Consider the following 26,438-nt stretch of genomic DNA (forward strand, 5'->3'; position numbering starts at 1 on the left):
TTTTATAACTGGTTTTAAATGCTTTATATAGTTTGGGGTAATTAAATCTACAACACAGCATCGTGTAATGTAATGAAGCAGAAGTATAAAGCAGCACATTCATTTTTCACATCATTTGAGAAAAGTCTTAAGTTGCGAACACTGTTGTTTTGGGAAAAACTGTAGTCAATTACACAGTTAAAAGTTATTCAACTGATATCTGTTAATACCATTTGGTTTGTTTATCATTTAAAGTTTTACTTCCAATCATTGCCATCCAGTTTATATGACACATCATTTTGGGAAAAAAAGACAAATTGTGTTATTTTGTGTGCTGTGTGTTAGCTGGTGTTTTGAATCGGTTAAAAGGAAAAAAAAATAGTTAGTCCAAAGACAAACCAATGAAAACACATCCCACCATGAAATGTGGACTTACCACAAAAGTCCAAAAGTTTGTCAAAACTTTTTGATTTTACTTTTTCACATTCACTTATTCTGTTCATTTCAATTTTTTTTTTCATTTTTATTTTCCATAACATTCTCTCTCCTATGTGAAGGCCTACACAACTTTTCATACTCCCCATATTACCACAGATAGATGTAATTCTTTATAATTATGAAAAATACTAAATAATTTCAACCTTAATTTGACAATCTTATTTGGGGTTTAACAGTGGTGGGAAGAATACTGAAAATCTGTACTCGAGTACAAGTTCTGTTACATTACTAAAATATTATTCAATTCCAAGTAAAAAACTAGTGTTAGAAATATACTTAAGTAAAAGTACAAAGTATTCATCGCAAAAACTACTCAGAATATTACTTGATGTCACCGTCAACTCTCCAAACTAGGGTTGCAAATTTTGTGTGTTTTCTTTAACCAGTAGTTGAAAATACTAACAATTGATTAATCATTAATAATATATAACATACAAAACATGTTTGTTTTCCCCTTATTTTCAATTTCTTGGTAATCTTTTTCTTATTTTAAGTCTAAATGTAATTGTCTTTATTCAACAAATGGCTCCACCAGGCAAACAATGTTTTTAATTGGTTAAATTCTTGACATCAATTAATTGACTAATGGTTGATCATCAATGTCCTTACTCGAAATGTGTGCTGCCGCAGCATTTTCTTTTGTTTTTCGCCCATATGTCCTTGTTTTCATTGGCCTGTTTGTTATCAGATCACCTTATTAGCTACAAAAATGTAGATGAAAGGTTTGGATTTGGAAAACTACAGACTTGAAAATATACTCCTAAAAGTACATTACACAAAAAACTATTTACTTATAATAATTTGAATATGTGTAATTAGTTACTTCCACCCCCATGTTTAGGCTAATTATTCTATTAAATTAATAAGCTTATTAAATTTATCGTTTAAATTGTTACATTTTCCATTATGATGTGTAAATGTGTGTGAAATGTGGGCGGTGCGACACTAGTGGTACCACGAAAGAGCGTCAGAGTGAGACCTCTTCTGTTTTCTCTCCTCTCAGGCTCCCATCAGGAGTCCAGTAAGTCACATGACAGAGCTGGGAATACCTCCTGACTCCCCGCTCCTCCTCTCCTCCCCTCGCCCTGTCAGTCGACTGTTTTCTCTGTCTGTCGGTGTGTGTGTGTGTGTGTCTGTTAGCTAGCTGTTAGCTATCATCACCATCAGCCGCAGGAACGACGCGAACATGGCGGACACAGCCAGGGACCCTCCACCGGAGCACACCGACTTCCAGGAGCTGGAGGACGGGGAGGACCTGTTCCCGGAGCCGGCCGCCACACAGGAGGTGAGGAGGAGGAGGAAGAGGTGATGAAGGGAGGCCGAGGGGAGCTGTGGGAGGCAGGGCGTGATGCTTCCAGCTGACAACAGATGGAAACTTAGAGGAGGGGGAGCAGGCAGGAAGGAGAGCTTTAAAAAGGTTAATTTTTGAATGAGGTTTGGTTTGTGTGGAAGCTTCTGTTTTATTCGTCCCTGCACTGCCATCATTCAGCACAACAGCAGGTTAAACGATTAAAATGCTGTGTGTAACAACACAAACGGTGGCCTTCAAAACGACAGTTACAGGAGCCGAGGAGGGTCATATTTGCGCAGAGAACGACGCAGAATAGGTGTGTTTGCCTGCCGTCAGGTGACAGTCACACAGGTGTAGTGGTGCGTTCAGGGTAGCCTGGAAAAACGGATAAACAACAGAAAGTGCAGATTAACGGATTAAAGTTTCTTGTTTGTTGTGTTTATATTTTGTATTATAGACAGGCTGAGGGTCTGAGCAATAATCATAGTTTAATGGTGGAAGTCAGCAGTAGTAATCCAGCAGGTAGTTAATATCAAAACAGTGTTTTATCACAGTGTTAAGACGCCTCTTAAAAGACCAAGTTAAAAGGAACAACAACTTAAAACAGTATAAGGTGTCCACATATCAAGGGTGCATTTTAATTAAATAATTTACCAATGAACAACATAAATTGCAACCTCAAAAGTTTCCAGGGAGTTGAATTATGACCCTTTATTTCACTGTGTGAGTAAAACTTAACTCTACAGGCTACACAGAAGTAGATTTTGTTGCTTGTTGTTGTACTGGATTTGATTTATAATGTCTGCCAGTATGAGTATTGAGCTTTGAAGCACTCTGTCTTAAGCCTGTAGCCTACAAAACTTGTCTATGTGATAAAAACACTAATTTACTGACTTTTTTAGAAGAATGCCAGACCCCCTTGTACTGTGCTAAAGGTCATTTATGAAATGAACACAGTGAAATACCTTTTTCTTGTGTTTTTCAGCCAAGTTTACTATCTAGCACAACAGCAGATAGACACGTGTTTGAGAATATAGACATAAAACTTCAGGAACATGTTTCAGCTTTTCAGAAAATGTGAGGAAAATACTCTACATTTAGTCAAAATCAACTTTATTGGCCACAAGTTTGACTGAGGTAACAGGTTAATAATTGAATACAGCCAAACAAACATAAGCAAACTTAAATACGCAGCTGTTACATTAAGGCAAGCGCTGAACAACAAACCATATACAGGTCATATTGTTAAGTTGCATTTAAATGTAGTGTTTATACATACATGGCCTAAGTAAAGCTGGAATAAACACAAATAACTTTACTGAGGTGATTGTATGTGCATGTAGCCTACTGAGAGTAGTTTACTGACCAGTTAGCTCAGATAACGTCTGAATGTCAAAAGCTGCCACCTCAGATTTCAAATGGACGTGTTATCACAGATATGAACACATGTCACACCCAGTCGGCCAAAAATCTGATCGCTCCACTGGCTGATATCAGCGTTTTCTGATCGGCTTCATAGTGAAAAGGAAATGAGCAGTGGCTGTTTTAAGCAGAGTGGACATGAAGCATGCTTCCTGTGTCGAAGTCACAGGCTTGTGCTCAGGCACCTGTGTTGTTGCTGTACCCACAAACCAGCAGTGCATTCACCACTACTGCATTTTCACCCAATAGGAATGATCAGTTCTCATCAAAATGGTCTCAAATACAGCCAGCGAGGGTTAACCAGTGTAGGCAGGGCCAACCTGGTGGTAGGTGAAACACCTTGTTTGACTCAGTGAGGCTGTTTACAAATGAGCTGCGATCTAATGAACAAATGTGTGTTTTATAATGTGACAACTGTGGTTTAGATTTGTTTAGGTTTAGATCATGGTTTGGGTCAAAAGGTAAAGGTCAACTTTACCTCCTAACATTAAGAGTGAAGGGCAGCACCACTGCCTTGGTCAGGGGTATTGCCTGGAGAGTTGTGTTTTCGATGATGGGGGAAACCTGGAGCACCCGGAGCGGACATGCAAACCCTGAACCTTCTTGTTGTGAGGCGAAAGTGCTAACCAACCACCGTGCTGCCACAAAATGATCTTCTTACAAGATCATTCACAGGTCTGGGGTTCCCATCTAGTCATGACCATCTTGGAGGGCTAGCAGAGGTCTGCTTCCAAAATACCTTACAAGTACGTTCTGTTGATGAACAATTAATCTAAAGTTATGTTTTTGACACCTTAGCTTAATTTGCATTTTGTGCGAGTTGTGTGACACGCTTGGTGGGGGAAATTGAGATAAGTTGTTTGCAACCTCCAAGCTTGCCACTAGATGCCACTAAATCCTATATACTCCAAAAAGCAGCATGTATAATTTTAACTGATTTTTTTTTTTTTTTTTTTAATTTTAGCTGCTAATTACCAGGTTCTCAATAAATATGACACATCTTCATATTTTACAGCAGTCATGGTGACTTTTCACTCATGCTAGCTTGCGTCAGCTAACCAGGCTTGTTGTAGGACTGAAGTAGGACTTTGTTGACCAGAGCACTGCTGCATTTTCCGCTTTAAATCACCGCCTCTGCTTTGAACATTGCTTTCACATGAAGTGTTATTGGTTTGGATGATGCATATTTATGTCGGCCCCATTAGAGTCACCCTTTGAAAGGGAATAAATAGATAGAAATATCTGAAGTTTTTTTCCCTGTGACCAGTACTGCATGCATGGCTAGATAGCACTAGTGGTACATATTTCTACTGCTTACATGACAGTCAAATAGATGGAGGATAAAATAATTGTAAATTTCTAGAACAGTAAAATCCTGTCTCATAGTCTTCAAACTCATGAATCAGTTACTCACCTTTCATGTGATATTTTTGGCCTGAACAACTGGAAAGGTGAAATGTGGACCCTAATTTGAGATCAGTTGAGAGACACTACTTTATTTTCAATCTACTGCAACAACCACTGCTGTAATGTCTGTTTTTGTCCTTCTTTTTTTCTTTGATTTGGGTGAACTGATCCCTGAAGATTTGAGCAGGCAGACAGAGTGGAAGAGTAGCGAGACCTCTGTCTGTGAAAACATCTCAGATTATCACTTTAAAATAGGTTTTATTTGAAAAGTTTCTTTTTCAAGTGTGTTGTAACTTCAGCTCAGAAACCGACTTGCCAGGCTGCAACAATTCACACACACACACACACACACACACACACACACACACACACACACACACACACACACAGGCCTGTTTTTCTCTTTTCGTCATGTCAGCACTCTGGATTTCATTCCTGGTGATGATTGTCTTCCTTGAGTGTCACAACGGCTCCCGTCAATGACCTGTGTGTGTGTGTGTCATCCACTTCCCCTGTGAGCAGCAGAATGAGTATATGGGTGTGTTTTCACGGCCGACACGCGGCTTCACAAGCACCAATAAATGGATGAAAGATGTCAAACACTTTACAGTGGACTGGGGTTAAGTGGAGTGTTTCATAATCTCTGACTCCTCCCGTTTCATCCTTCAGTGTCTCCGTTTGCAGGAGTGTGAAGCAGATTCTCTCTCTCCTGCCAGTCTGTGATATCATATACACTAAGTTGCCACTTCATTAGGTACACCTAGCTAAAATTAGTACAGTCTAACGCAACAGTCCTGCAATAAGTCCTCCCTTTACTCAGTTTCTTATTGAGGTTTTGTTGAAATGATTTCAGAGATTTGCTGATTCAACTGTATGATCATGTTTGAGGACATAGCTTGTGTTGCTGTTGACTTGTATTGTGCTATACTGACATGTTTAGTCTGCCGTTACTGTTATAACTTAGGATGTGAACAGGATATTTTGCTATTATGTGGTCAAATGAGACAGCTGGGCTCCACAGTTCTGCACCTTTTAGTGTTTTTTTTTTTCAGTGTCAGCATCAATCAGCTCTGGCATGAATTTCCTCTGTAGTGTCCTCATGTACCCTTTCCACACAGATATTTCCTGCCATGTTAGCAGCTCGTCTGTCAGTCCTCAACAAGTCTGTCTGACTTCATCAAGTACCATCATCGGATCAAAAGTTTATCGTGTCCAATACTGTGGGTTATGTCTAAATACCTGCAAAACTAATGACATTCCCATCAGCTCTGCTATCTTTGTGTTCAAGGATAAATAGCATATGTTATCATGTTTCATTAGTTACTTGAACTCTTTGTTAGATGTCCCTGGTTGTTGTAGTTTTCCCGACTTTAATGATGTGTTGGTCAGTGTGAGATCATAGTGTATTGGTAATCTGATATTCAAAAGAATCAGCACGTCCTAAACGCAGATATCAGAGCTGTGATTTGTCCCACTGGTTTATTTCTTCACTCTTTGTTCACTCAGAGTTTCGAACGTTGTTGAATGGATGAATGGATGGCGGAACCAGCGTGTGTGTGTGTGTGTGTGTGTGTGTGTGTGTGTGTGTGTGTGTGTGTGTGTGTGTGTGTGTCTGTGTGTGTACAGTGTTTCCTCTGACCTCTGTGTGTTTGCTGAGTAAGGAGGGAGGAAGCTCCTCTTTATCATCACTCATTTCCTTTTCTCTCTCTACACACCGTCTCCGCCACCCTCTCCTCTTTTTATCCGCTCAGCTAAAACCTTGTGGAACGGCTGTGAACGGGACTCTGGGTTTGTTTTGGAAGCAGCAGGTGAAGGTTTCGTTCAGTTTTGGATACCTCCACCTGCTGGCTGATATAAAAAAGTTTAGTTTCAAAGGCTCCACCTGAAGGCCAATATTTAATCCAAAACAGACATGTTTTCTCATGTGGAAGAAATTGTGAAAATTAGATTATTTTACAGATTATTTCTTAAATTTCTCAAAAATATGATCCTGTTTTATAAAGTGATTAAATGTCTTGTCTTTCAAAAACTCGACTTACACCCAACAACTGTCCATCAGTTACAAGACAACTTTTTAACAGCATAATTTTTCTGCATGTTGAACCTGCAAAAACAACAACTAGCTTTATATAATCATTCTAAACTATATTATCAAGTTATAACTCATTAGGCACAGATGCTAAAACATTTTCTTCACGCGGTAAATTTGTAAAGTAAAGCTGTCAGATTCACAAATATGTTGCTGAGGCTTCTTCAAGTATCCTCATTTACATTTTGAGGTGTGTAGAGATGTTCAGTGTACAGAATGAAGATGCATCTGATGTAACAAGCTTCAGTCTTTCAGTGAATCATCACAAACATTTACAGTCAATTCAAGAATCGGGTCTTTTAGATTGTAACTCATAAGACATGGTCATAAAAGCTGCCTGGTCCATAGAGCAGTAGCACTGTGTGTGTGTATGTATGTGTGTGTATGTGGGGTGGGGTGGGGGGGGCTCTGTGTGTGTTATATAAAGTTGCGACACACACTGCACATGTGATCCAGTAACTGTCAACCGCTCCATGCGAATAAAGAAGAAATTTCTTACGGTGATTCATGAACGTTGGTTGCTTCTTTGTAGAGTTTGTGTTAGGAGCTGTCGTTACCAGAAGAGCACTTCAGCAGAAGTTACTGCAAAGAGATTGAAAATAAAGTTGTGGTTCTCAGCTGTTCTCAAATTAATGTCCACATTTCACCTTTCTGGTATCACTGCATTTAAAAAACAGACCTGACAGGCTGCTACATGTACCAGTGAGAGAGTGAAAGTCCGGTTGAGAAGGGTAATTGATCAATGAGTTTGAAGACTTCAAACTGGAAACACTGCACAGAGGTTTATAATACTGGGAGATGTGATTTAACTGCTTTGGAGAGCTCCAGTTTTTTTATCTAGAGGTGCAACAATTAGTCGATTAATCAGTTAGTCAGTTGAAAGAAAATAAGTCACCAACTATTATGATCTGTCAGTCGTTTCAGTCATTTTTCAAGCAAAAATGTCAAATGTTAGTAATGCTAGTTCTGTCATTTATGAGAATAAATGAAGAGTCTTTGGGTTTTGGACTGTTGGTTTACTCATTACAGATTAGCTTCAAAGAAACTAGAACGTGCACTTATAAAGATCTCTGATAATGACTTGAATAGAACACAGACCTACTTTAATCCCATAATTTTGTGCTGTAGCAGCAGCTACAAAACAAATTTCCAGAGGCTGCTCAATGTACCACCATTTCTAATCAAATAAAATATGAATTTTCTACATTTATACAGCACTAAATTATAAAAGTGATCAGTGAATTTCGTGGAACTCTGGTCAGTCGTTTTGGAAAGACAGACCTCCATAGGTCCACAGCTGCCACAGAAAAATGCTGAAGGTTGCACAAGACAATCTTTCTGTACCATTTAATTGGAATAAAACCCACAGACTGTCTGTGCTTCATGGTTGGTGGTTGCAGATTTTTGCTAACTCAGTACACCAGATTAAAGTGAACTCCCTCTGATGTCAGTAATGTTGCATTAGTCACTCATTACTGACTGAAGTGTGTGTCTTTGTCTGGAAGGAGCTGTTGCTCTGATGTCACATGATCAGTGCCTGGCTACTGCTGATCGATCAGTTTTACCTTCGGCGTTTGTGGAGCAGCTGGCCGTTTCCTCGCCAGCGGGCGGGAAGTTCGGCGGTTCAGCAGGATGGATGACACAAGCTGCTGGAAGTTGTTTCTTCTTCTTCTTCTTCTTCTTCTTCTGTGGAATATGTTGAGTCTGCACAGCTACTGTACAGATGTGGCCGCTGCTCTGCTTCCACTTTTCTCCTCCGCAGCTGTGAAGGGCTGAAAGTTGAGATATTTTGCTGTGATGGTGAAATAAAGCAGTTCGGTTGGTCTGAACCTCAGAGTGTGTGGAAGTGAAATAATCTGTAATAATGAAGCTTACATGACAACGTGCGTGTTCAGCTACTGTTGAAAAATTTATTCAGTGGCCTTTGCTACCTAGATGAAGAATGAATGAGTTCAGCTCTTGTGGCATGAAGTAAACTTTTAATTGAAAAATGCTTTAAAAATAAGCCTGTAATAATTATAGTCTGTTCAGAACACAGAGATGAAAACCGAGCACACTAAAACAGACAGTGTTGATAACAATGAAAGATAAAATGCAAAATACAGCGTTGGCATAATTTAAACAACAGCAGTGTGGAGAATTAATTTTTCTAACAACTTGTTCTCTTGTTGTGTGTGTGTGTGTGTGTGTGTGTGTGTGTGTGTGTGTGTGTGTGTGTGTGTGTGTGTGTGTGTGTGTGCGCGCGTACAGTCAGGACCAGCCAGTCTACCTGCAGAAGACATCAGCACCAACTCAAACGGACCCAAACAGGATTCATTGTTTGATGATGATCCAGAGGACCTGTTCGCAGGTACAAACACACACACACACACACACACACACACACACACACACACACACACACTGAGATGTATAGAAATAAGTTACCACTTGACAATAAGAATACAGTTATAAATGCTTTATAATTAGGTTTGTCAATACTTTATGTAAGGGAAAATGAACAGTAAGCAGGTTATTGTGTTGAAATAAACCCCGACAAGGTAATGCAGGACCTCAACCTGAAGCAGAGAGTCTTGAATCAGTCTGAAGTCATAATAATCTGCTTACTGTACATTATCCCACTTACTACATGGTTAATTAACAAAAAAACAAAACAATAATTTAACACAAAATAATGTTTTAAAAATGATTTTGAGGTTTTAAAAATGGTTTCCTTGCTCCAATAAAGTCTATGATCAGAACTGCGTCCATAGCAAGAAAGTCTTGTTGTGAAGTGTGGAACATGTCGCCATTTATTAATGACTAAGATGTGATGATCAGTACATGGATGGAAGATTACAGACTCTGCCACACCTGGATTAATGTCCTGAGAAAGACACCAAGTATCTGGTAGTTTGATGTGTTAATTTAATGTCAAATGACTTTTTTTTTTACTTTGAGGATATGCTGATGGTGGTTAAATGATAGTTAATTATTAACAAATATCTGATGAGGCTGACAAGTATAAATGTTGCTGATAGAAAAAAAAAAAGAAAGAGAGCTAAATATGAGCAATGAGATCTGAGGCCTAACAGTGCAGATAAATGTGGGCTCACTATTTGGCAAGCAATAGGTCACTGATGCTCTTTTTATCTAATGTGTTGCAACAGCTTATTAAAGATGTTTACAGCCTATAAACCATTTATAAACATATTATAAGAGCAGTCTTATTGTAAACTTTTACCACAAATTCTTTTAAACTTAAACAATGACTGTAGGCAAACAAGGTAAAACGACTCTTCAGTTAAGTATTACAAAAAACAGATGAGCCACATGTGTAAAAAATGAGAAAACACTGAAGGACTCTCCTCTGCTGGTGTGTGTACTGTGTACATACTTCCACGATAGTTGTATTTGTATATTTTTTTGCCACATCTCGCCACCGTCTGAGACTCACTCGCTGTGTCTCTTCCTGTTCGTCCCAATCGAAGAAGCCACAGAGGAGGTTTCGCTGGACAGTCCAGAGAGAGACGTCCTGCTGTCCGACGGCCCGTCACCTGCCATCACCCCCATCACCCCTCCCACCTCCGTCATCACCCCTCGCATCGGCCTCGCCCACGATGACATGTTCACACACTCCTCCTTCGACGAGGTGACTGCACATACACACCACTGTGTTTTTACTCCTTTTTGGCCTTTTTTTAGGAGGTAAATTTTAAGAAATCGTGAACAAATGAGTTTGTGGTGCACATTGGCAAATTAGCATTGAATTTATGCCACTTTGGTTTTATTTCTTTAACATCTTATTTCATTCCTGTCAGTTTATTCTGTGTAGATTCATGTGAATGTTAATAGCTCAGTGTTTGAGGATGACATAATTGCAATTTTGTTATAATTTCACAATGACAATTAAGTTCTTGAATCTTGAAAGGAAAAATGTATCCAGATTTTAAAACTTTTTTTCTCATTATTTGCAATAATATTACAGAAGACAGAAAATTAAAAGTCATAAAATTGCCATGAATCACTTCTGGTGACCCATGAGGGATAACTGTGATGTTAGCACATGCAATTTTGAGTTTTTTTTCCTCCAAAGCCTTCATGAAACTTTTCACCTTGTTGCTTTGCTGCTGTGCTCATATACAGCACCGACAAACGTCACTGTAGAAAAAAGCTGTGGAAACTTGATAAATCAGAAAACCTTATTCCTGTTTTCTGTAGATTGAAGAGGAAGAGGGCGGCGATTCATTCGACATTCATATATCAGTGTCTGACCCTGAGAAAGTTGGTGAGTACACACTGATCCCGCACCCATGTAGTCCTTGAATATCCTGGATTGTTCCGGAGCAGTGAGGGGTGTATTTCACACAGGGAAAGATCAGTGAAGTGTACAGTCAGTTTGTAAAATTTGATGATGTTCCTCATTTAGCGTTTTGTGTTTGTACAAACTAAGACTATGTTTCCCATCACCCTCCTTTCTGTCCCCTGCCTGAGGATAATAAACATGTTGGAGGTGATATTTTACATCAGCTTTTCTCTGTCAACGCTGATGTCAGCAGAAGTTCTGAAAGTAAAATGCAGAGCAGACAGTGACAGAGGCCAACGGTCTGCTCAGTCATACTGTTAGTCATCATACTTTATTATTGTGCTAATGGGTTATTGATGTAACAGCCCTGAAACTCTGCAGCCCTGCTAATGCCCCCTGCAGTCTCTACCCTGTCATTACAGGCCACAATCCAAAAACAAACAACGTACCGACGTTTAGTGGTTTGGAGTTAAAAATGTGACGTCCGTCCTGAGCGTTACTGACCACTAATATGTGAGCTGACTGAACAGGACTTTAATTTCACGTTCAGCAGGCCGTGTCGCTGTTAACTGACAGTCCCTTTATGTAAATATGAACAAGTTCACAAAGAGACAGTAAACAAAACTGTTGAAACACTCAACGATTTGCTGCAAGAAAACACATTTAACCAGTTTAACCAGTTTGATGTCTGAGCTTAATCTGTTCCTGTTTCAAGGATCAGATCTTCCATTTATCTGACCAGAGTATTGATGTTGTTTAAATAGCGAGGAAACACACGTGACAGTGAGTGTTTTACTGCCTAGTGTTGATGCCACAGAAGGGCAGTACTGATAAGATGATGGTGTGAACTTGTTCTTACCTTTGTGTGATTCAACTTTGTGTGTGTGTTTTCCAGGTGATGGGATGAATGCATACATGGCCTACAAAGTGACGACCAAGGTGAGATTCATATCAAACTGTACAGTTACATGTCCATACTGATTGACTCGACTTGTACGTCTGCCTCTGCAGTGACTCTACCATCACTGCACAGCCGAGTTTACGGCCCATAATCTGTAACTCTGAAGGCTAAAAGGAATAACAGACACAACTTCCCCTTTACAGATGCATTATGTTTGATTACAAGTAAATTGGGGCTCGATGAAGTTCTTACGATGTGTCATATTTTTTGGGAATTTAACTGCAATGAAAAAGGTAGGAATATTTGAAGTACATAAAAGTAAATAGAAACGAGAACACCTGACAGGTGGGACCTGTGCAGCCTTTTGGCTGCTTACGATCTGACGGCAGACTGGGCAGAGGGACATTTCCCAGCTGTCGCTATGAAATAATAAAACATGGGCTCATATAGCTGACAGTGCATAATGTTTCAGCATGAAACCGGTTAACTAGATACTTCCATGATATAAAAGCCGTCCTCTCTGCATTGACACAGCCGTAGGCAGCACACAGCTACTGCTAAAACTGCAGTTCTGCGAACTTTACCACAACACTACTCTACTCTACTTTGTGCAAATTAATAAAATAAATTTAAAACTAAAGCTCAAAGCATGGTATATACTGTTAATGTACCAACTTAATTATAGAAAGTGAAGTAACTAACTACTACTACTACTACTACTACTACTAAAACTCCTACACAAAGATAACGTTACTATAGCGTTGACAGGAAGTAAACAGGCGTGTGGCTCGTAAAACGGATATGTCACATTACATTGTGCAAATAGAGACATTAATATAAACATTCAGACTGTTGAGCCTCTGCATGACGTCAGTTTTATTTACTTTTGTGTTTTCTCTCTGTTCTCTCTCTATATGTCTCCTTTTGTCTTTTTATGTCTCTCACCCAGACCTCCATGTCTCTGTTTAAGAATAATGACTTCGTAGTAAAAAGGCGTTTCAGTGATTTTCTGGGTCTGCACAGTAAACTGGCCTCCAAGTACCTGCACATAGGTTATATTGTCCCGCCAGCACCGGAGAAAAGTATTGTGGGTAAGTAAAGTCTCTTTCACTCACTCCTTCTGCTGTTCTTCAAAATTCATAAATATAACAACATAAATCTGAACATGATTTACTGAGTTAATACAGTCTGTGTGGAATTTACAGTAAGCTGTCAGTGCACGTGAGTCATGTTAATTAGTAGTGACTGTCTTCTTCGTGCTGGTTGTTAATGAGCGTCTTCTCATCTGCAGGGATGACCAAGGTGAAGGTGGGGAAAGAGGACCAGTCGTCCAACGAGTTCGTGGAGAAGAGGAGGTCGGCACTGGAGAGGTACGATGAGAAGGATTAATAAATGCACAAAATGCTGCTGCAGGTTCTCTGCTGCTCATTCTGGAGGATTTAAAGAGCCGCACCGCACCACGTTTTTGGCCACAAGATGGTCAGCAGAAACTCAACATATGTAACATTCACATTTGAAGAAATTACAAGTTTTGAGATTGCCGTCCTTCCTCTCAGGCAGCCATTGATTTCAGTTCATTTATGTGTAAATCATTTCAATGCAGCCAAATAATCCAATCAGTCAACACAGAAGTAAAGCTAACAATCTTTGTTTTTTTCTGTCACCATTACATCATTATCAGGTTATGATGTAACTGTGAGCAGGAGCAGTTTACTTATCCATGCTCTGTGGTGCATTCAGGGACACTCGGACAAATGTGTATTGATATCAGTTATGGAAAATTATTATTGTTAGAAAATCAAATCATAAATATATTTGTTAGATTTATGTTAACTACCAAATATTCTCTGGGATTTTGACTTTTGTAATACAGTGATTAAAAATTTGAGATTATACTTCTGGGCTTCAGAGTGACACAAACTTAGTATTAGGGCTGTACTCGAGTTGTTTGTCGGTTGAATCAGATTTGGCTGTTCAATGCAAATTTTCGATGATTTTATGGGGTTTTTTTTCAGTTAAATGCCACACTAAACTCTGATATCAGTGCACATGAGTGTGTTTTACCAGTAAGACTCATGTTTTAATGCCTTTCTTTGCCGTTTGTGCGGTGAGAACACACATGTAAATTAAAGGAAAGATATACTTGGATATGAAAACAGCAAAATAACATCTGTGCTGCTGCTGTATCGGAAGTAGTCAAATAGGCCTTTTTGACATCAGACGTGTGTAAAGTGTGTGTGTGTGTGTGTGTGTGTGTGTGTGTGTGTGTGTGTGTGTGTGTGTGTGTGTGTGTGCGCGTGCACAGTCCTGGTAAAGACCAACTTGTTCAGAACTTTACAGGCCAAAAGGTTAAACCACAAATATTAGATACATCATTATCACAAAACACATGTTCGTGTGTGTGCGTGTGTGCGTTGAATACTGAGGACGGGGAGAAGAGATGGGCGGGGCTGACATTCTGCTGCCCTTTACTGATGGTGTTTGATTGACAGGAAGGTCAGTCAGTGACAGCTGATGGAGCTCAGAGCTGCAGAACTCCACGCTGATGGACACAAACACACACAGATACACTTTTCATTTTTCTTTCTTTCATAACTTAAATTTTTATGATTGTTTCATTTTTAGATAATAAAGACTCTCTGTAAGTCACTGGATTAGAAACTGGTCATCAGGCATCTTTTGGTGAGTTTGTATTTTGTTCTGTTTCAGGTATCTGATGAGAACAGTGAAGCATCCCATCCTGCTGAAGGATCCTGACGTCCTGCAGTTTCTGGAGAGCTCAGAGGTAAACAAAAAAAACACATAGTGCCAATCAGTCTGTGCAAGCAGGACACAACAAGTCTGTTATTAAGACAGTAAGATCTCTGTGTTTCCTTGTTTCCCCTCACAAGTTATTCAGCTTCAACAGCAGTTGTTTAATGTCACTGGCAAGTTGAAAGTCCAGTCATCTGCAAACTGTAGTTTGGGTCTGTCACTTCAAGAACTTCGACCACATGCCACACTTTTGTCTGAAGTCCTTTTCCATTTCTGGAGTTAGATTTTCACCTGAACAAATTGGGTAGGAGCTACAAAGACAGTGCAGCATGTTTTGTCATGAGATGCCAGTTTTGGGTCAGGCGAGCTGAGAAATAACAATAAAATAATTATAATAATATTTTGGACGCAGCCTTGATTATTCTGAGAAGCTAACTGCTTCAGGATGGCACTAGTGGATAGGTCAGGGAGGTCATAAATGATCCTCTGGGGATTGTTAATATCCACAATAACGTCCTGGTGATCTGAGCAGGAGTGTTGATACGTCTCGCTCTGGACCGAAGAGTTGGACGGACATCAGACTGACAACATAACTGATAGACAGTCTTAGCCACTGCCTCAAATGGGGCAAAAACAAATACCCGACCCCCAAAAGAGGCAAAAAAAACTCTGCCTGAGTTTTCCAGTCTCTTCACTTCTTTTTCTCAACAAGCAGCAAAACGTCCGGACAAGGTCAAATCGACGAGTCTGCGCCTGCGAGCCAAGCCTCTAAAAACTGCTTCAGGGTTTAAGGGCCTGCGGCGTTTCCTGTTTCCTCACTTTATTGTCCACTCTGACTAAATCCTCTGTAACATTTCGTCTTGTTGGTTCAAACTGTCCAACTCCCCCCTCCTCCTCCTCCTCCTCCTTCTCCTCCTCCTCATCACCCTCCTCTGCCACCGGCCTAACCGTCGGCGGGATTGTGTTGGGAAGGAGCCGGCAGTCGTTGGGTCCAGAATAAATGGCCTTGTGTCACCGATTTAACAGATGAATCACTCGGACGCTTGACCGAGTGTGTCGGTCCGTCTGGCCCGCTTAATGAAACACAACCAGAGGAGGGGGGAGGTGGGGGAGGAGGGATGGGACCGGGCTGCAATTGAAAGCTATTTTTACCCCCCGCCTCCACACATTTACCCTCGTCCCCACTGTCAGCGAGGGCCCCGGGGACTGAGCCGTCCCCCGGCTGCTGCCGCTCCCGTTAAATGAGATTGGAGGGGCAGTAGGAGGGAGGGTAAATCTGCCTCAGCGTCAGAGGAAAACCCTGTATGTCCAGGAAAAAAGTAAACTTTTCCAAAATGAAGAAAAATGAGCCTATTTTCAGATGGACGTCCGGCCGTTTTCAAAGTGAGGCAATGGGTTCTGAGTTGGGTTTTGCGGCTGTTAAAGTTGCTCTGCGCATAAAGTGGCTGCATTAAATCTGATTGGAGCTAAAACGTGGGAGACATTACAATCAGAACGGAGGAGAGAAAAGACCACGGCTGTGATGGGGTTAGAGATGGAAGGAAAGATGGAGCGGAAAAGAGAAAGAAACAAGAGAAACTGAACACAACAGCCAGCAAGAGAAAGAAACATCACAGGACGGAAGAAGAATCATGAAGGTGAAAGGAGAACAAACAAGAAAATTAAAAAAGATGGCAAGAGAGCAACTTGAGCAAACAAACGCAGTGAAGATTTTAAATAAGATGAAATGAGAGCAAGACTCGGTACAAATTGGGTGATGAAAAAGAACCAAAGAAAGAGAAACGAATGCAAAGAGACTGACAAAACAGTTGTGGAAGACAGAAAGATTTTCAGAAGCCATGAATCAAAAAAGATAAGGATGCGACAAGTTAAAAAAAAAAACTGTGGGATTTTGAAAGAATCGAAGAAAAAATAGATGACACAACTTAACAAAAGCAGGAATGTGAATTCTGTAAATCCTCACATAAAAGGCTGACCTCAAATAATAAATCAGTCCCAAATAAAGTCCAGCTGTGATTGCCTCTGGTGTAAAAGCTGACATGGTAAATTCAAAACTCAACACTTCCTGCAGATGTTACAAATCCTGCCAGAATCAGGAGGGATCACGCCCTTTAAAGCTGCTGGAAGACTTTTAATGTGAAACTTAAGTGGATGAAAGGAAGGAGGACGTTTGTAGCAACAGCAGAACAGAAAACAGGGACATTTCTTATCATCAAATATACCTGTAGAAAATCAGAGCCTGTCTGTTTCGCACTTTAACCACTTATCCTGCTTGTTTGTTTGCGTGTTTGTTTTTGTCCAGTTGCCGCGGGCAGTCAGCACTCAGGCTCTGAGCAGCGCTGGCCTCCTCCGGATGGTCAACAAGGCCGCAGACGCCGTCAACAAGATGACCATCAAGATGAACGAGTCAGACGCCGTGAGTGAAGGAGGGAGGAGAGGATGGTTAAAGGAGAAAGATAGAAGGAATAAACGATTAAAGATGCAGGAGTTAGAGGAAGAGAAGAGTGGATGGAAGAGAGAAAACGGAGAGGGGAAGGAAGGAAGAGAAAATAAATTAAACATTGAAATAAGGAACTAGGGAGGAAAAAAGGAAGTGGGAGTCAGATGGAGCAGAGAGGATTACTGGATAATTAAAGATTATTTTAGTAAAAACATGGTTTGATGATACCTCTGTGTGTGTGTGGGTTTGTGTTTGTGTCTGTATGTGTGTGTCTTTCAGTGGTTTGAGGAGAAGCAGCAGCATTTTGAGAATCTGGACGTCCAGCTGAGGAAACTTCATGCCAGCGTGGAGTCTCTGGTCTGTCACAGGAAAGGTACAATGCTGAAAGTAATGTAATCAAACTTTCTGGCTCGTGCTGCATTGCATGTTGGCATCAGGCTCGTGACTTTCTCCCGTCGTCTCCTCTACAGAGCTGTCGGTGAACACGGCACAGTTCGCCAAGTCCGCAGCCATGCTGGGGAACAGCGAGGACCACACGGCTCTGTCCCGAGCCCTGTCCCAGCTGGCCGAGGTGGAGGAGAAGATCGACCAGCTGCACCAGGACCAGGCCAACGCAGACTTCTACCTCTTCTCTGAGTTACTGGGCGACTACGTCCGTCTCATCACCGCTGTTAAGGTACGACTGCTGGTTAGATTCTGCTTCATGTTACTGTGAGCAACACAAACCCTATAATAAGGGAACTGAGCTTTAAATCTGGAGCATCAATCCATCTGGAGAGTAAATTAGATTTCATTTAGCACAGTGAAGTTAAAACCACTAATAACTATAAATGTGTTCTGCTGAATTACTGATCCAAGCCGCTGTCCGAGCTGCTGGACACCAAACACCTGCATCCAGGTAGGAACGAGACAGGATGTCAAAGAGTAGAGTAGAGCAGAGAGAACTAGAGTAGAGTAGAATTAGATTATGGTGGACTGCATATTTTATTGAGAAGTCTGTATTGTGACCCAAACAACCGGTTTCAAAAATGTAGATAAATATGTGACCTGTTATTTGTATCATCTAACACATGAAACATTTATTGTCTTCATATAAACTTAATAGAAATATGCATTTACTTTATGTAGATATATCAAAATAAGTGCTAATTAAGTTTAATAATTATTTATAATCTTAGTCATTGATCATGTGTCATTTGTCAAAATTCTCTTCTGCAGCTAAGTCACGTTTTGGGCGTCATTTTTGTAGTTCAGTTTCTTCTCCTTCTCTTAAGGTCAAATTAACTAAATTGAACTGTAACAGGAAAACATTTCAGTATTCCCAGTATTTTCCTGGTTAACATACTTTTTCATAAAAAATATAAGATTGTTTTTCATGGGTTATGGCATCGACAGTGGGGACATTTACTCATGTTTTGAGTATTTCTTGGTGTGTATAACACTTTATGTGCGTATGTTTGCAGGGTGTGTTTGACCACCGTATGAAGACGTGGCAGAAGTGGCAGGACAGTCAGATGCTCCTGCAGAAGAAACGAGAAGCTGAAGCCAAACTGCAGTTCACCAACAAACCAGACAAACTGCAGCAGGCCAAAGACGAGATCAAAGAGGTGAGACACGCAGACCGAGGAGAGGGAGAGAAAGATGGATGGATGACCATCAGACCAAAACAGTCACAGTATTGGCTTCAGTTCCCTGAGTTGGCTCAGATTCAAATAGGCAGATTAAACCGGATTGTTTTGCAGAATTAATTGTGGAATTTTTGTAATTAAAGTCTGAGCAGAGCCACACCAAATTCAAACTTAAATGCCAGTATTTCAAAGTTACTTTCCAGCACAGCAGAGGATCGTCCATAATTATTGAATGTTGTAGCCAAGAGCGAAACTTTGACAGCTCAAAGTTTTTAAAAAGCTTTGAGAAGGTGCCAGGATAGTATCATAAGTGCAGAATTCAGTCTCAAATGTTGTCTTTCAGACTGGCTACAGTTGAGTTGTCTGTTTCCAGTTTCTACAAAGGGCATTTTCAGAATAACAATGTATTAAATGATAATGCAAAACAGTGTGACAATGTGAAAGGTACCTCTTGCACTGGTGAATCTGCACAGAATTATCAGCTGAATCTGCAGCTCCACTCGCCTTCACGGCTATATAATGAGTTTCAGCTCATTGTTTTGCTATCTGACCCACAACTTTACTTTTTTCAGTTTTGGTTCACACTCACTGCTCTCATAGCACTATAAACCCTCTGTGCACTACCTCAGACATCAGACAGACACAGTTAGAGATTAACCTTTGAACGTAGTCGAGCATTTAGCTGCTAAAGACCTTATTAAATTTTCCTTAGGAGGTGGTGGTGACCAAAAACTCTTCAAGATGAATGATCATATGTTTTCCCTTTATTTGATAAGTTACAAGAGAGGACACCCTAATGAAATCAAACTGTGGTCAAAACAGAGGAGGGTGGGGCACCCTTGTAACTCAGTTGGTAGAGAGCGTCCACCCCATGTGCTGACAGTATCAGTCCCCTGCAGCGGCCACCAGTTTGACTCCCACCTGGGGCCTGTTTGCTGTGCGCCATTCAATCTCTTTATACCCCCCGTCCTGTCATATCTTCAGCCGTCCCCATTGAATAAAGGCAAAATGCCCAAAACATAATCTGTAAAAAACAGGAGGGCGAGGACCTGAAACGCAGCGTCGATGTTGCAGGTTTTTTGCTCTGATATCTGATGATTGTCCTCAGAGATGTTATTATTTTTGCTCTTGGATTTCTTAAAGCCTTTTTAAAGTAATTACTACACTTGTTAATACCATATTGTAAGTATGATAATAATGTGGTTTGTGGTTAAAAATCCAGTTTTATTTAATCAGGTGAAGCATTGCTCCCAGGAATCTCTCTCCTCTGTCTGAAGCTGTTGGTGTGCCCAGTCAGCTTAAACAAGTGCACCTCCACAGTTCAGTCATGTGAAAACTTTTTTTTTTTTTGCCGTATAAATCTTGTTTTCTCTCAGTCTGCAGACTTCACATGAACTCAGTACGACAAACAAGAGCAGGAGAGAGTAGAAAAGTACTTTATTAGAGCATCTGTTGAAGCTGTCACCACACAAATTCATCCTCTCTGTCAGGGTAAAACACACACACACACTGTGTTGCCGTGGTCGGGGGTCTGGTATTAGAGCGGAGGAGCTGTCAGATGTAGGGTGTTGGGAGGAGGACGGGGGAGTTTTGGGGGAGGCTGTCAGAAGCTGCAGACGAGGACAGATCGCAGTAGAGTTACAACCAACATTTATTTGGAGCCGACATGAGTTTTGCTGCCTGTCAGGAGTCGGGTTTTGGTTCACGCCTTGACAACAGCCAACAGAAAACACACAGCGCCTTTTTCTGAAGTCAAAAAACCAGAAAAGAGTTTTACTTCACGCTGCTGCTGCTGCTGGAAACCTGGTGAGCAGCTGCTGCAGACAACAGATTAATGCCAGAGATAAGAACTCTTCACACTGTAAATACATTTATAATCCATAATATGAAGGACATGAACATAAACAGTTTAGAAGATTTTTTTTTTCTAAAAAGGATTGGCAGCAGAGGGAGTCAAATCTGTGAACATCCTCCTCCTGTGAACGCAGCAGAGACTCTTCAGCCACCGTCTTTCCTGCTGCTGTTGGTGTCATGTAGTTTTCTTTTCCTCCAGACAAACATATCTGTTAGCTCCCTCACAATATGACAATTATGTGTGAAAATGTTGTTCATCTACACTGATGTTTACAGGCTGTCACTATAAACAACATAAAAACTGCTTCATCTTCGTCACCAAGCATAACTACTTTTTTCTTATTTTTACATACAAATATCTAAATATTTTAGTAGTTCCATATTTGGGCTTCTCTGTCTGCTGCTCCAGTGACCTTCCACATCTCCTCCTCTGTCTCTCCCTCCCAACTCCTCTCTTCAGCCTCCATCTGCAGCTCTCAGCCTGTGTGCTTTGGTTCCTCAAGTTGTTTCTAACACAACCAGATATTAAACCTGCTTGACATCTGTCTGGGTGTAGACGAGGCCCCGGTTAGCCAAGCTCTGGATGGCATCTTTAAACAGCCCACACATCGCAATCCTCACTCACAAGGGTGTGTAGCCGTTGTAGCCGCTGATGTGGGAGGCGGGAGGGGGAGTTGGAAAATCAGGCCTAAAAACGCACAGTGGGTTCCTTCTGCTGAGTCTCAGCTGCTTTAATACACACTCACTGTTAAGTTTGTGATCTGATTGTGTCTCATAAATGCAACCCGAACAGCTGCCCTGTTGCACGAATTTGTTGGCATTTTGACAAACAACATATATATGTAACTATAGCCAAATTCTGCCAATTCAATAATTATTTCTAAAAAAAAAAAAAAAAACAAGATAGATAGATTAGTGTAACTGTAGTTCTACTGTACAGAACCTTCATCTTTTTCCACAGCAGCATCCTGACATGAAATAGTAGGGTGAGCACAAGTGTTCCTAATTACTAATAACAGTTCTGTTACGTTCAGGACAAACAGAGTGAAGGGTGCTGCTGTTGTACATGTTCGCTCACTGGAATCAGGATCTTAATTAGTATCTTTGGTAACATCTGTGTTTATCCCGCTATGTCAATCAAGACGGCTGCTGTGAAAACACCATCACAACAAAGGTGTGAACATTTTATACAAGTTACACAGCACACGTTAATGCATCAATGATTAAAATCCAATTGTATACTGTATGATTCTAAAATAGTAAAAGTACTCGCAATGCAGATTGGCCTGAGTGTAGTCCTTCTACTTGTAACAGGGTATTTCTACAATGTGGGGTAGTAAATCTAATTAACTTAAAAGAGGGCTGCAGTTTGCACAAAATACTCTTTGACAATTCAGTGATATAAAGCACAGTGCTGTCTTCAGAGTCTGTCAGATTATTAAACCATGCTGCCCCCTGTGGGAACCAACAGAAACAACAACAGTGGAAACAGACTGCTGCTGCTGCTGCTGCTGCTGCTGCTGTGAATCAGCTGAGAAATTCCTCCCGAGTGTTTTTAAATGAAACCAGAATGGTCACTTGTGTACTGGATCATTTTTTTTGCACCAGTTTCAATTCTTTAAAAGATACAGATGGTTTTTTTTTCTGGTAATTTATGAACCTGAAGTCAAATTTACATGTTGTAATTAAAACATACATATAATGTGTGATACTAATTATGATTATTATGCTGTGGAAAAGGTCCATATTTTTTTAGATTTGTAGGCTTAAATTTGACAGTTTGACATTTGTGTGTGTGCAATTTCCATGTTAGTGTCTCTAGAAAGAATCTGAGGGATTGACATCAAAACCTGATTAGTTACGGTTGATGTTTTATAATGATATTGATTATGTCATTGTTATTAAATCAGAAGTTAGCTCTACACATCTGCTTCGTGTACTTCAGGGCTCCTAACAAAGTTGAAACTATTAGCGTGAGAACGGAAAACACAAGCAAAGGATAACGTTTAAGATGTCAGCTCATTTCAGGTGGAAAGATAAACTGTTGTCTTTACATTTGTGTGTGGGCAGATTAAACAAACAAGACACAATCAGTTGGTAGTCGTAGGTGCCCTGACTTAAGCTCAATACTTTACACAAAGACATAATATTAATATCCATGATCCTACTGAAGGAATGAAAGAGAATCTTTTCCAAAAATGTTGAGGAATTTCCTTCAAACACCACACTTTGCATAATGTAAACACATTTTGCTGTACAAGAACTTGGCCTAAATACAACAGTATAACAAACAAAATGTTAATTAAATCAGGAAATATTTGACCATCGAACATGTAAACACAACAGAAAAATCTGACCAAATATTTATTCCAACTTTTAGTCTGTGACATTTTTTCTACTGTACACAAATGATTCAGTTTGTACAAAAGGCGGTTTTGTTCTCAGCTCTTGTGGCTTTACAAATCAAAATACTGTATCTCTCATCCAGACAGAGCCTCAGGTTTAAAGCAGCTTGTTTCATCACGGTTCCAGTGTTTTCAGGGAGAATTTCTTTTCTTTTTTTTCCTTTTGGTTGATGGTTTTGTTTGCTCATGTCTCTGGATCTTCCTCTATGATTTTGGAAGCTCTTGACATTTTTTCCTGCCTGTTAAATTTTGTTGCATTTTCCCTGCCATGCCTTCCCGCAACCAGGAGATTGAGGAGGTAGGACCTGCCCCGCCTGTCTGTCTGTCTGGCCGTCTGTCTGTCTGCTTGTCTGTCTGTCAGCAGCTGCGTGTTCACCTGCCTGACTGCCTGCTTCACCCTTTTATTTGCCTCATTGTACCATTTGGTTTTCATTTCATTGTTTAGTTGAATATTCTCATGATGACATTCATTTTGTTGCTGTCAAACACTCCTGAGTCGCATGAATTAGTTTGTCAGAGTAGGTCAGATTTTCTCAAATTCGCCTTTTGGAAAATGTCTTTTTCTGAACATCAGGGTTAAAAATGTCCATTTTGGGTCCAAATATTAGCTATAAACTTAAAAATCAAGTAACAGACAAACCCTTTCATGTGACAACGTAGATCATCTGGTCAAACAAAGTGTTTATTTGCATCAACATGGCTTTTAAAGCAGTTTTTAAAGTCTTCATCCATGAAAACCTCATATAACCAGCAAATTAATCAAATTAAATTCCATCCTTATAAAGACTCATTAAACCAGGCAGTGGTTGTGTCAGTTCAGTAAATATCAGTAACTTCAGATAACAAACTTCATCTAAACTACAGGTATCAGCTACAGGTCAGCACCATTAAACCAACATCTTGGGGAGAAAATATATGAAAAATTGCAGCTGTTTGCTGATAAATCTTTGAAACTTAAAAGTTACATAATAATACAGTAAGTGAGGACATTTTGAAAACTGATTTACTTAATAAAAATTAATGCAAACAGGTTACAACACGGAGTGGGCTGAGTGCTTCCTCACTGCATGCAGCTAACTGTTAATGCAGTTCATTCAAACTAAATTATAGTCTTCTTAAACTTTATTTACCGCTGTTGTGAAATATGTGGGATTAAAAATCATCAGTAGCGTTTGGCCGATATATTGGTTGATATTCACCTATTGCAGATATTTGAGTTCTTTGGCAGAAACGTTGTCTCAGTTATAAAGTTTGTTAAGTCTTGTTTCTTTATGTGCTATCAGGGTCTTTAAACTCCCAAATCGTAATCAGTAGCATCACACAGCGTGGCCAGTTTATTGTGTTTTTGTCAGTCTAGGTAAACTGTAACTTCTTAAGTCCAAGATCTATAATAATCTGAGAGTTTGCTGAAAGATTTGTAGATTTTACAGCAGAGAAAAGTTGCCGATTTCTACGGAAATTCTAAATGTTGGCTTTCTTTGTGTGTGTGTTTGTGTGTGTGTTACAGCTGGAGGGGAAGGTCCAGCAGGGCGAGAGAGACTTTGAACAAATCTCCAAAACCATACGCAAAGAAGTCAGCAGGTTTGAGGTAAAAAAAAGACTTAATGGATGGATGGAGAGGGGAATGAGAGGGATGGACAAATGAATGTTCATATGGTAATGTGTGGTAAATCCTGAAATTTATCTGTACATTCAAACATTAAAATATGTATCTGACTTTCAGCCTTTTTTTGTTGTTGTTTTTTTTTTTTCAACAGAAAGAGAGAGTGAAGGACTTTAAAACGATCATTATCAAATATCTGGAGTCACTGGTTCAGACACAACAGCAGGTAAACACAAAATTCATATTTTTATCATTGATTCTATAGTAAAATACTGTTGTTTAGATAATTCAGCATAGTTCATTATAAACTAACTAATTAGACTTGCTTACATTCAGTATGAAATATGACATATAGCATGTTTTACTTATAAAATTTAAAACTGGACAAATTTTACATACAAATAGAACCAGAAAACATTTGTGGCAATTAAATAAAAAATGAATGAATTTCATTTTCTCTTTCCACTACAGCTGATAAAATACTGGGAGGCCTTCTTACCCGAGGCCAAGGCGATCTCATAGAGTCCACACATACACAACAGACAGTCCTGACTGGCTCCGGTCAAACTACTCTACCCATAATGCACCTGTCCTCCCGGGTCACCCTCATCCCGCTGTTTATGCTCAGAGTGAAGAAGAGAAGCGAGGCGGCGAATCAGCTCGGAGTGACTTTTCTGCCGTTAAAAAAAAATCGACAACAAAACTCTTCTTGACTTCACAGCTCACCATCTTTTAGTCCTTTTTTTTTTTCTTCTTTCTGCTGAACTCAGTGCTGCGTTCATGTCCTGTGAGTCACTGTTATTCTCCTGATAAATGCTTTTACATTTAAAATAACAGTTTTGCACTCCTCATACTATTTTCTCCTTAGTGTTACCAGAATTTAGGAAATCTCAATCGCCAAAATCTGAGTTCCCATGTGAGATTTTTTTTATGATCATAAACCTGCAATGAGTATTATTTTCTAACCGGAAGCTCATAATCCCATATGACATGAACGCAGCACGAGTTATGACCCTTGTGATGGCTTTCCCCTCTGAACAAACAGATTCTAACATGGTGTCAGTTTTTACAACTGAAGCACTGTTAATTTATTTTTTCACCAGACACGAGGTGAATGGGAGAGTGGAGAAGCAGTTGGAGGAATTTCATGCTGTAAACTTTTATTTGAGCTTATTTTTTGAAAAAACAGTTCACTCCTAAATCAAAAACATATATATTTTTTTTCCCTCTGGCCTGAAGTGATATTTATCCATCTAGATCGTTTTGGTGTGAGTTGCTGAGTTTTGAACTAGATGGCACTGAGCAATGTCTCTTTCCAGACATCATGACCTGGTTACTCAAGATAATCCGCAGACTTTGTTGTGAGCAGTTTCATGTCAGAATTATTTTCTTTCTACCAAATTAGACCCACCAACTGTGTCACTGCACAGAAGGAAGTTTGCATCTCCTCGTGGGTGAAATGCTCGTGTTCATGACAGCGTGGGATGTAAACATTAATGGCGCCCTCCTCAGCTGAGCTGTGACGTTAGCACCAGTGAGCTAGCTAGTGCAGTGAAACAGTTGGTGGGTTTAGTGGGAATTGTAGTTCTCTCCTAATGCGGCCTTGAAACCTTTGACCTTTTTTCCCCCCGATGAAACAAAAATGTTTTCAACTCAGTGTTTGGAGCCACGTTTGTTAGCTGTTGAATTTGATCCATAAATAGCACTTCATAAATAACACTATCAGTGGTTATGCTAACAGTTCTAACAGGTTTTTTTTTTATTTTAGAACCTTACAGCAGGTGAACGTGGGAACTTTTTTCAAAAATCCTCCAAACAAGCCTTTAAGTCAGAATATCTGTGGTTTTATTTTAGACTTTTGAACATGAGCTGTGAAAACTGA

The 26,438-nt window shown here is 40.0% G+C and overlaps 1 protein-coding gene across 1 annotated transcript; it reads left to right on the forward strand.

Annotated features, from left to right (window-relative positions):
- The first annotated feature begins 1,497 nt into the window (after positions 1 to 1,497).
- Positions 1,498 to 26,438, forward strand: snx2 (sorting nexin 2). Its single transcript, XM_084728164.1, has 15 exons — positions 1,498 to 1,762; positions 8,937 to 9,036; positions 10,157 to 10,317; positions 10,887 to 10,953; positions 11,867 to 11,910; positions 12,822 to 12,963; positions 13,164 to 13,242; positions 14,582 to 14,657; positions 16,929 to 17,042; positions 17,346 to 17,439; positions 17,537 to 17,742; positions 18,530 to 18,673; positions 24,461 to 24,541; positions 24,711 to 24,782; positions 25,028 to 26,438. The coding sequence occupies exons 1-15, from the start codon at positions 1,664 to 1,666 to the stop codon at positions 25,076 to 25,078; spliced, it is 1,530 nt and encodes a 509-aa protein (XP_084584290.1). The 5' UTR covers positions 1,498 to 1,663; the 3' UTR covers positions 25,079 to 26,438.

The sequence above is a fragment of the Lutjanus erythropterus genome, chromosome 10 (genome assembly GCF_056507025.1).
Source record: "Lutjanus erythropterus isolate fLutEry1 chromosome 10, fLutEry1.hap2, whole genome shotgun sequence".
NCBI classification, from domain to species: Eukaryota; Metazoa; Chordata; class Actinopteri; order Lutjaniformes; family Lutjanidae; genus Lutjanus; species Lutjanus erythropterus.

Excerpts from the sequence above, each read along its gene's own strand:
- snx2 (XM_084728164.1), top strand. The coding sequence starts at position 1,664 with ATGGCGGACACAGCCAGGGACCCTCCACCGGAGCACACCGACTTCCAG. Across the intron at positions 14,658-16,928 it reads AGTTTCTGGAGAGCTCAGAG|TTGCCGCGGGCAGTCAGCAC; the intron begins GTAAACAAAAAA and ends GTTTTTGTCCAG. Across the intron at positions 24,542-24,710 it reads AAGAAGTCAGCAGGTTTGAG|AAAGAGAGAGTGAAGGACTT; the intron begins GTAAAAAAAAGA and ends TTTTTTCAACAG.